Here is an 11,781-nt window from a genome sequence, read left to right as displayed (position 1 = left end):
TTATTTCTCCATGAGTGACAGCTGGATGATCCTCTGCAGCTCCTCCTCCTCCTGCCGCCGTCGGAGCTCCGCCCCCGCCTGCTCGCGGGCCGAGAGTTCCATGGCCAGACGGAGCTGCTCGTCATAGTGGCAAGGGGTCTTCTTCGTGGGGGTGCCGCAGCGACTGGAGGGGGCGCAGGGCTTGTGCTGGGGGGTCCTGGTGGGGGACGGCGCGAAAAGACAACACAAGACAACTTACAGTGTGCTGTACATTCACTCTACATTCACCATGTGATGCACTGGTGTGATACACGTGTGTTTGATAACCATTCATTATTCTGTTCCATGCATTACAATGAGCCTGTCCTCTGATTCCTACCTCCACCAGCCTCCCCTGCTCCACATGCAGGGCCGTGAATGAAAGTAGTGCACGTTATAGTGACCAGGGTGTCTCATTTGAGACAGACAATGAAGGTTTAAACCTAGGAGTTAGTGTGTAAGTAGGTAAGTAAGATAGGAGACAAACAGTTGAAAATGAGCCTGTTTGTGCGTTAGCCGACTCCTATGACTCCTATCACTGTCGTATGGAGTGAACTACAGATCTGGGGCCAGTCTAGACAGTGTGGTATGTATGTCAGGGGAGGCTGGTGGAGGTAGAAGTCGGAGGACGGGCTCATTGTAATGCATGGAATGGAATGAGGAATGGCATCAAACACGGTAATGCATGGAATGGAACACACGTGTTTGATACCATTCCTCATTTCGTTCCATGCATCACAATGAGCCCGTCCTCCGATTTTCTACCTCCACCAGCCTCCACTGATGTATGTACTGTATGGGATGCAAGCAAAGACAACAATGTGTCAATGAAAGGGCCAGAATCAACACTGACAATGTGTGCTGAGAGTACAGGAAGCTCTCTTGTCTCAGTGCACTGGGGATCCCAGACTAAAGCAAACAGAGGCAGAGAGGATATAAGTTCCCAGGCTAAAGCAAACACAGGCAGAGGGTATAAGTTCCCAGGCTAAAGCAAAAACAGGCAGATAGGTACAGTGAATTTAGAGAGATACAGTGAATTCCAAATGGACCCCCCCTAAGCCCCTAGTAGGCACATTTACATCTGAGAGGATTTGATTCAATAGCTGTGTAAGAAAGCAATATTGTAATTTTTTTATTGAGTATAGGGTAGGGGTCCATTTAGAAACCCTATGATAGTGAATGCTAGTCTGACCTTTCGAGACGACTGGGGTCACAGGACAGGGTGTGTGTGCCAGGCTTGCTATTGGTCAGGGCCTCCCAGATCGTCACCTAAACAGGAAACAGGAAGTAGAAACAGGAAGTAAGTGTGTGGACAGAGAGATGGCCTCGTTTACAAGAGCAGCCTGCATAAAGGGACATTTTCAATGCTATGGTGTAGTTGTGGTTTTGATGAAGTGGTCTTCTTTTCACAGAAAACTAAGGCAGTGTTGTGTCCATACCTTTATACATTAAGTCTATTGCATTGCATTCTTTAATTCATTATTACATTGGATTACTGTATAATACTGTGGTGTTACCTGCTGCAATTGCATAAGGATCCTAGAGGGTGCTCTCTAACATAAGGAATGTATACATCTATATGTACACTCACTGAGAACTTTATTAGGAACACCTGTACACCTTCTCATGGTGGAGGTGGTGTAATGGTGTGGGGAATGTTGTCTTGGCACACTTTGGGCCTGTTAATACCAATCAATCATCGCTTGAATGCCACAGCCTATTTGAGTATTGTTGCTGACCATGTGCATCCCTTCATGGCCACAATTTACCCATCTTCTAATGGCTACTTCTAGCATGATAATGCACCATGTCACAAAGCAAAAGTCGTCTCAAACTGGTTTCATGAACATGACAATGAGTTCAGTGTTCTTCAGTGGCCTTCCCAGTCACTGGATCTGAATCCAATAGAACACCTTCGGGATGTGGTAGAACGGGAGATTCACAGCTTGAAAGTGAAAAATCTGCAGGAACTGCGTAATGCAATCATGTCATCATGGACCAGAATCTCAAAAGAATGCCATGAAGAATTGAGGCTGTTTTGAGAGCAAAGGGAGGCCCTACCCAGTATTAGTATAGTGTTCCTAATAAAGAGCAAAGGGAGGCCTGTTATGGAAAATACATTCATAGAACTATTTTCAGGTTATACACTTTCATATGACTGATACAACTTGTGTAACTCTTGTGATTACATTTTCTCTTGCCACACCTCTAAAGTTCTATAGCCATTGTTCTGAGAAGCACTGTATGATTTACCATATGAACAGTGGTGATGTCTGAGAGAGTGGTGGGAGAGAGCAATAATGGGGGGACAGGCGCATTCTGCCGATAGGTGTGAAATGTTGAACGGCGATTAATCAATACGAAAGCACTGATTGATCAGTAAGAGAGTCTCCCCATTGTTCATTCTCTCCCGCCCTTTCTCACGTAAGCACAAGCCCATCAGCCGATAGCCTTGGCGGCGCCTACTATTATGTTCAAACTGTATAAAAGACAAACTTGATCATTGTCTCTTTAGACTTGTGCTGAACGGACCCCCGGTTCTACGCTGGGCTGCTGTTACGCTCTTGTCTCTTGTTTGCAAGCAATAAATACCGGATTCAGATATTGTGGCTACTCAGGACTTGTTTCTTGATTCTTACCTCCGAAGAGCTAAAGTACAGAGTGGTAAATCCTAGACTTCCACCACAGGCCCTACCCAGTATTAGTATAGTGTTCCTAATAAAGAGCAAAGGGAGGCCCTACCCAGTATTAGTATAGTGTTCCTAATAAAGAGCAAAGGGAGGCCCTACCCAGTATTAGTATAGTGTTCCTAATAAAGTGTTCAGTGAGTGTATATGCGCAGTGCATTCTGGTTGTTGAGATGTACAGCATGGAAACTAAAGAACCTGTTCCCCTGTTCCTCTGCTTCTGTGTCTGATTGCTAATACTTTCTAAACTAGCTTCAGCTACACAACGGGCATTTGGTCTAAGCTCAGAAGATAATGCTTCGTAAGGCCCTGCTGTGTTTCTGAACGAAGTTCCACGAAATCCCATGCAAGACGAATTTCCATGTAAATGAAAAATTAAGTATCACATTGAGTGTCGTATGTGAGTCAGGGGAGGCTGGTGGAGGTAGAAATCGGAGGACGGGCTCATTGTAATGCACGGAACGGAATCAGGACTGGTGTTTGATACCATTATACTCAGATTTCTACCTCCACCGGCCTCCCGTGGTGTGAGTATACAGTATACCAGTGAGTCTAACCTGGTCGAACTCGGAGCCGGCCTCCAGAAGACTCTGCTGGATGGCGAACTGCAGCAGGTCTTCCTCCTCGTCACGCACACGGTCTCTCTGGTTCCCCCCGAGCACACTGTAACCCTGGGGGGGCTCAAACACACATGGAGGGATCTCCCCTCCACGACACGATGCTGCAGGAAGACATACACACACACACAGACACACACACACACACACAGACACAGACACACAGATACACACACACACACACACACACACACACACACACACACACAGCTGTTATGGTACACACAAAAGTAGCTCTGATCTATGTTCCTGGACACAGGCTTAAACAGTGCGCGCGCACACACACACACACACACACACACACACACACACACACACACACACACACACACACACACACACACACACACACACACACAGGAGAAGCATCTAGGGCTCACTTTGGACTAATATGTTACTCTAACGCTAATGCTAACTAACGGCTAACACAAGCTAGCATTAGCTTAGCACACTTCTCCAGCTCCAGTCTTAATCCGGCGCTACTTCTTCTGCAGGTATTTGTTCCACCCCTAGCACAAACACACCTGTTTCTCTCTCTCTCTCTCTCTCTCTCTCACACACACACACACACACACACACACACACACACACACACACACACACACACTGTATTGACTGTTTCAACATAATCATCATTATACTCTCTCTGCACCACGATGGACTGAAACAGGTATGGAAGTGCTGGGCTGGAACAAAGGCCTGCACAACCAGTTGCTGTCTCAATGCAGGACCGGAGTTGGCAGAACCCTGTTATATTGCTGATGACACCGCTGTGGTTGGCCTGATCTCCAACAATGATGAGACAGCCTATAGGGATGAGATAAATTAGATGAATGAGATAAATGTCCTGGCAGACTGGTGCCAGGATAATAATCTCTCTCTTAGCGTCAGCAAAACCAAGGAGCTGATCGTGGACCTCACGAAGAAACAGGGGGGTGGGGGTGGTGAAGCGGAGAGTGTTGACACCCGCTTCTTGGTGTCCACATCACTAAGGATCATCATGGTCACACCACACCCACACAGTGATCAGCACGTCACCGTCTGTTTTTCCTCAGGCGGCTGAGGAAATTCGGCACGTCGCCCCAGATCATCACAAACTTTTACAGGTGCACCATTGAGAGCATCCTGTCCGGCTGCATCACCGCCTGGTATGGCAGCTGCACTGCACATGGCCGTAAAGCCCTACAGAGAGTGGTGAAAATGGCCCGGTCCATCATGGGGCGTGAGCTCCCAGCCGTCCACGCCATGTACTCTGAGAGATGTAAGAGGAAGGCCAGGAAGATCATCTAGGACAACAGCCATCCCAGTCACACCCTGTTCTCTCTGCTTCCATCTGGCTGACGCTTACTGAAGCATCCAGTCCCGGACCAGCAGGTTTTGGAATAGCTTTCTACCCTCCATTGGATGCCCGTCCCCCGTCCCCCGTCCCCCTCCCAACCACTCCCCCTCCTGCTCAGTAACACTCTCTATTGACACTCTGCACTATACCCTTTACTCCCTCTCCTGCTGTGATAATAATCCTGTCGATTTTATTTGATTATTTTTTTTACTGTTTTATTATTGTTACTGTTTATATTTTATCTGTTATCCTTGTTACATTCTATTGTTGATGAAGATTGATGTTGTAGGGCTGCTCTGCCTCCCATGTCCCTGTTTGATTGGTCTATAGAAACTCCCTCTCTCCACTCACTCTTTGTTAGGTGTCAGTACAGGCTTTCTGGACTAACCTCTTCTCTCTCTTTCTCTCTCTCTCTCTCTCTCACTTTCTCCCTCTCCCTTTTCTGTCTATTATCTGTCTCCTCAGTCAGTCCATCACTGACAGCCACTCACTCTACCCCTCCCTGTGTGTGTGTGTGTGTGTGTGTGTGTGTGTGTGTGTGTGTGTGTGTGTGTGTGTGTGTCATTGATGTTGTAGAGCTGCTCTGCCTCAGGCATTTCGGGTGCATAGTATTAAACATAATGACAAATAAACAAGACTTGACTTATAGCATATACATATATATATATATATACATATACATATATACACATATATATACACACACACACACACACACACACACACACACATATACATATACATATACATATATATATATATGGGATGCATGGAACAGAATGAGGAATGGTATCAAACACGTGTTAATTCCGTTCCATGCATTACAATGAGCCCGTCCTCCACTGATGGAGTGTGAGTTGTGATAGTATTGTGATGGTATTATCAGTGTTGGGGAAGCTACTCTGAAAATATACTGAACTAAATTAGCTATTACTAATAAAGATTACAACTAAGGAGTTGAACTACACTAAAGCTACCCCTGAGAGAGATATAGTTTGTCAAACTAAAGCTACTTTGAAAAAGTAGTTCACCACGTCGAAACTACTTCATCCAACACATGAAGGAACTGCTCCCCAACATTTACATTTACGGCATTTAAGCAGACGCCTTATCCAAAGGGACTTACAACAAATACGTTTGTCTAAGTAAGTGAATCATCTATCCGTCAGTCATCATAAGAAAAAGTAATCTATGCTAGGACTAGGGGCTATTGGCAGTCACAATGCTTACTGTACAGAGGGGTAGTGGGGAGTGAAGAGGTCATTAGGAGGGACCGTTAAGATATAGCCTGAAGAGATGGGTCTTCAGTCTACGGCGGGAGATAGGTAGTGACTCTGCAGTCCTGACAGCAGTGGGAAGCTCATTCCACCAGCGGGGCGCCAGGACGATGAAAAGCCGTGACCGAGTAGCGCGGCTGCTGTATCCACGTAGAGGCGGCGGTGCCAGGCGGCCAGCCGAGGTGGAAAAGCGGAGCGATCGGGCAGGAGTTTGGGGGCTGACCATTGCTTGCAAGTAGGAAGGGGCTGTTCCCTTTGCCGCCCGGTAGGCGAGCACCAGAGTCTTAAATCTGTTGCGAGCTGCTACCGGGAGCCAGTGAAGGGTGCGAAGGAGGGGGTGACGTGGGAGAATTTGGGGTAATTGAACACCAGACCGGCAGCAGTCTGGATGAGCAGCAGAAGCCTGATGGCGGAGGCGGGGAGCCCGGGCAAGAGTGCCCTCATGGCCATCTCGTGACTGTCGAATAGCGACACGATCTCAGAGCTGTTTGCTATATAATCTATTGCGTTTCTCCACAGAAGTAGTACTGTGTGTGTGTGTGTGTGTGTGTGTGTGTGTGTGTGTGTGTGTGTGTGTGTGTGTGTGTGTGTGTGTGTGTGTGTGTGTGTAGGCAAAACAGCCTTCGATTATTGTGCCCCCGACTCCAGCATGTACTGGAGCTCGATGCACTAATTTAATTTAATAGTTTTTTAATCATTAGTGAACGTTCTGTTGAAGGAAACCTATTTGTGCTTTCGGTAATGTATTTGTGTATTGTTTATTGTTGTGAATGTGCTGTGAATGTTGTGAGTGTGTTATAGCTTTCTATTTTCTTTGTATAAGACTACACTTTAAAGGCTACACCTCCTCAGAACTCTCCACCTCCTAACGCCCTACATTACAAGAATTTAGGAGAAAAAAATACGTTTTCTTCCTTTCTCTAGCACTGTGACTGCCGATGGCACTTGTTCTTATTGAAGGTTTTACTTATGGTGACTGATGTATAGTTGATGCACTTACTTAGAGTTATTGTAAGCCGCTTTGGATAAAAGAATCTGCGAAATAATTGAATTGAAAATGTAAATGTGTATTGTGATGCAGGGTCCTGCTGTAAATGAGACTCTGGTCTCAGTCAGGTTCAAAATAAAGCTTAAATGATAATAAATAAAAATGTGTTATGGTAGTTTATACACAGTGTGGTTGTGTGTCAGTGGAGGCTGGTGGAAGTAGAAATCGGAGGACGGCTCATTGTAATGCATGGAATGGAATGAGGAATAGTATCAAACAAACACGTGTGTTTGATACCATTCCTCATTCCGTTCCATGTGTTACAATGAGCCCATCCTCCGATTTCTACTTCCACCAGCCTCCCCTGTTGTTTGTTATGTCTCACTGGTGGAGCTGGAGCTGGAGACACTGGACGAGTCGCTGCCCGGGGAGGGGGCGTCTGTTCCGGGGCTGTCCTTCTGTCTGTCCCCCTCACCCTCCACCTGGCCTGTCCCCTCCTCACAGCCGTTCAGGTTCCCAAAGGTGATCCTGGCGTTCAAGATGTGGTAGATGGGGATCTCTGAGGAGACGGACAGACGAGAGATGTTGTCAGTACCGTATATATACAGGGGAGGCTGGTGGAGGTAGAAGTAGGACAGGTTCATGGTCCTCTGTGGCTCAGTTGGGACAGCATGGTGCCCCCCCCGAGACAACACACAATGAGCCTGTCCTCCGATTTCTACTTCCACCAGCCTCCCTTGGCCCATAGAGAAGTTGGACCAGGCTGCCTTGTCCTCCGATTTCTACTTCCACCAGCCTTCCTTGGCCCATAGAGAAGTGGGACCAGGCTGCCTTGTCCTCCGATTTCTACTTCCACCAGCCTCCCTTGGCCCTCACCTATCTTGACGGGGAATCCGGGCGGGAGACGCAGGTTGATGAAGTCCCTCAGCTTGGCGAAGAGGGTGTTGGAGATGGCCATGAGGTCGATGATAGGGGCCACCTGGTCTGCCAGGGACAGAGGGTGGGACTCACACAGCCACAGCTTGGCTTTGAACCTACACACACACACACACACACACACACACACACACACACACACACACACACACACACACACACACACAGACACACACAGATACACACAAAACAAAACAAGAAAACACACACCATAGTTTGGTGGAGTGCAGGCAGGCGGGTGAAACTTAAAAGATAGAAAGAGAGCTGCACACTCTTGCCCTGACGCTCACAATTTATTTAACCAACATTTCAGCAGCAAGCTGCCTGCTTGAGGGTTTCAGTGATACACCGCTATAATAACACACAGACATAATCAGTGATGTGTGAAACTCCGGAAAGTCTGGAAAGCCTCAGAGTTTTGATTGGAGTTCTTTGTGTTTATGCATTGTCATTGAGTAAAGCCTCCCCCAAACAGCTGTTCCCAAACACCGTTGAGTGGGCTTTCCATTCAGCCAATCAATGTTTATGTCTGAGATGATGAGATAATGCCTTGTGAGTGATTGGGGCGAGGCGACGTTGCATCGTTATTGTTCTCTCTAACAATGTAGCGAACAGTGAGCTGATGCTTGATGGCCATCGATGTGATATCCATGTCACGAGTCGATTCGCTACAAGCAGTTGTTGGGGAAGCTACTCTGAAAAGGCATTTATTAATGAGATTACCAGTCACTTTGCTTGAGGGTAAAGAAGTTGAGCTACTGTACACTAAAGTTACACTTGAGAGAAATATAGTTTGTCGAACTAAAAAAAAAACGACTTTGTCTGACACACGACAGTCAGTTATTAAGATGACCGGGTCCATCTGACAGAAAATGTGCGACTGAAATACTCTGAAATCACTGAGAGAGAAAAAAATCCTGTGCTGCTCACTGCTATGCATTAGCTCTGCCTCAGAGCCTCTGAGCATCGTAATCAAGCCAGAGTGACACGGACACCGAGCCTAGTGTGTGCCTGTCGTACTCCATACCTGACGTCAGAGTCTAGGGAGTCCCTTTGATGTTGTCGGCATGGTGAGTTGATAATGAAGTGGCTGTGCCCTATGCTGGTTGGTGCGCCCCCTGAATCGTTTATCTTGTATATTTTTTTATTGAACAAACCATTAGATTTGGAGGGGGGGGGGGGGGGGGGGGGGGGTGATACAGTGGCAGTCGTTTCAAGGTCATTACCTCTGCCACCAGGACATAGAAGCATAAGCCTCAGGGGAGGCTGGTGGAGGTAGAAATCATATGTTTGATGTTTGATACTCATTCCATTCCATGCATTACAACCAGCCTCCCATGAGCTGCTGTCACCTCTGGGTCTTGGTGGTAAGCTGGCTGGGGTGGCCAATGTCCCTCTGGCCCAGGGGCATGCTGGGATTGAAGTATTCCTCCGCTGTCAGAGCCGTAGGGTTGGTCACCGCAGGGCACGACATCTGAGTAACCAAGGCCTGCAGGGGGAGGGGGAGAGAGAGAGAGGGAGAGAGAGAGAGAGAGAGAGAGAGAGAGAGAGAGAGAGAGAGAGAGAGAGAGAGAGAGGGGGCGGGGTAGGGGGGAAGAAAGAGCGAGAGAGATAGAGGGTAGAGCAGAGGGGACAGGGAGAGGCAGATGGAGGGATGGGGGAGAGGGGAGGAGGGCGAGAGAGAAAAAGAGAGGGAGAGAGATTGCCAGCAGAAGCCAATTAAAATGTTAATCAATATTTGAGAGAGAAGCTGAGAAGCCCACTCTCACACATTTAAATATTGGCAGATATAAATAGCTTGTGATTCATGCATTTATTTCAGCTTCATGACCCAGAATTATGTTTGGGATGATTAATAATAATAATAATAATAATGATGATGATGATGATGATGATGATAATGATGATTATGATGATAATAATGGTGATGATGATAATAGTGATGATGATGATGATGATGATAATAGTGATGATGATAATGATGATGATAAAGAACACTCACCCCATTGTTGGGGCCCATGTGCTGCTCTGCTATTCCTAGGAAGGACTGCAGGGGTGTCTTACCGCCTGAGGAGAGTTCACACCAATGAAAGTTTAATATTCAATTAAATTGCTTTTTTCCACTTCCATGGCTGTAATATTATTATAATGATTACAATTATTATAATTATTATAATAATTATCATTATCCTCTCTTTTTTTGTTGAAGTGCATTGTATTGCCTCCATGTCTGAAATGTGCTATATAAATAAAGTTTGATTTGATGACAGGAACTGGGAGCTTGGTGAGCTGGTCCAAGATCTGTATGTACTTGAGTGAACTTCTAGTCTCTGGGTTGAGCTGGCTAAAGTACATACAGATCTAGGATGATCCAACAGGGGATCTTGTCAGAAACACTTAATCGTAACAGACATTCAGAATTCACAACTTCCGTCTCTCTTCAATGTGAGAGCAGTAATGACAAGGGCAGGATCAGGGGAGGCTGGTGGCGGTAGAAATCGGAGGACAGGCTCATTGTGATGCATGGAATGGAATCAGGAATGGCATCAAACACACGCTTCTGAGCGAACTCACTGATTGTAATGCATAGAACAGAACGAGAAATGGTACCATTCCTCATTCTGTCCCATGCATTACAATGTGCCCTCCTACGATGCCTGCCTGCCTCCAGCCTCCCCTGTCCTCGCCCCCATTCCATGAAATACAAGGAGCCTGTCCTCCGATGTCTGTCTCCATCAGCCTCCTCTGGGCAGGACTGAGGGAGATGACTTCGGTTAGGGTAACCTAGGGAGTGCTAAAAACAGGGATGATAGTATTTTCTGATTCATGAAACAACTGTGGAAAACGCTCATTGGCCACTAGTTGGTATTCCTTCATGGAGGTATGTTTGTTTTACGAGCCACCCCATAGCTTTTTTGCTCCAACGAAAGCAGCAAGGAACGAGATGCCGCAGCCCAAATGCATATACAGAGTAGGTGAGAACCAATCAATGCGCGCGCTCAGAAACCGGCTCAAATATGGACTAACTAACTAACTAACTAACTAACTAACACAGGAGTTAGTTAGATTGAGTAAAGGCGGGTTCCTAGAGCGTTGTGTGCAGCGCTCGCTGTGCCACGTTGGTCTAGCTTCTGCTTGGCTAACAGATACCAGGTAAAGGTTAGAGAATCTCTACTTTAACCTCGTAGTAACTGTTTGGTTTGAAATCCACAAAATGCTTCCTCTTTGCAATACTTATGGAGGGCACTGTAGTTTGAAAAATGGTTGGGTACTGGATCCTCATAACTAATCCATATATTAACGAAAGAAGTCTGCACATTCTACAGTATACTGTAGAATGTTCTGTAGGTTCTAGAGGCTAGTACCTTTGGGCTTGGCTTTGTGCTGCTCGGTCAGGTGGTCTGATCGGGTTCTAGTGATCAGCTCCACGTTGGAGGCCCCGTACACCTACAGGAGAGGAGAGATGGGTAGAGGAGAGATGGGTAGAGGAGAGATGGGTAGAAGAGAGATGGGTAGAGGAGAGATGAGGAGAGGAGAGATGAGGAGAGGAGAGGAGAGATGGTAGAGGAGAGATGGGTAGAGGAGAGATGAGTAGAGGAGAGATGAGTAGGACGTGGAAGCAATACGCTGGTAAAGTGAATGCATCATAATCAAAGAATACCATGACAACAAAGTAAACATGGCAAGTTTGTATTGGAAGCTCCATAGGGGACTTGTAAATATAGCTATTTTATCTTTTTTTTTTAGCGTGATACAAGTATTTGATGTTCGAGACGTGTGTATTGGTACAAGTAATGTGGCTAACGTGACCAGTTGCTAATATAGCTGAAAAACTATTTTTGAAAATAAATCTTAACCCTGCACAGTTTTTCACACTGTTTCTGGGATGATGAGGAAAGCAAAATGATCAACGCTAGTC

At 46.4% G+C, this 11,781-nt stretch overlaps 1 protein-coding gene across 1 annotated transcript in view; it reads right to left on the bottom strand.

The window, feature by feature from the left end:
- The window catches only part of ankrd13b (ankyrin repeat domain 13B), a gene marked incomplete at its 3' end in the record, with an annotated part of 31,339 nt that continues 19,558 nt past the window's right edge, over positions 1-11,781 (bottom strand). The window contains exons 8-15 of the mRNA XM_083694916.1: positions 11,228-11,309; positions 9,865-9,929; positions 9,215-9,351; positions 7,803-7,960; positions 7,312-7,485; positions 3,263-3,426; positions 1,211-1,287; positions 1-196 (exon numbers count right to left, since the gene is read on the bottom strand). Coding sequence (XP_083551042.1) covers positions 1-196; positions 1,211-1,287; positions 3,263-3,426; positions 7,312-7,485; positions 7,803-7,960; positions 9,215-9,351; positions 9,865-9,929; positions 11,228-11,309 — 1,053 coding nt within the window. The remainder of the gene's footprint in view (positions 197-1,210; positions 1,288-3,262; positions 3,427-7,311; positions 7,486-7,802; positions 7,961-9,214; positions 9,352-9,864; positions 9,930-11,227; positions 11,310-11,781) is intronic.

This window comes from Argentina silus, assembly GCF_951799395.1.
Source record: "Argentina silus genome assembly, chromosome: X".
Classification (NCBI taxonomy): Eukaryota; Metazoa; Chordata; class Actinopteri; order Argentiniformes; family Argentinidae; genus Argentina; species Argentina silus.
The sequence above is the reverse complement of the archived record's forward strand: the minus strand, read 5'-3'. Positions and strand labels throughout refer to the sequence as shown.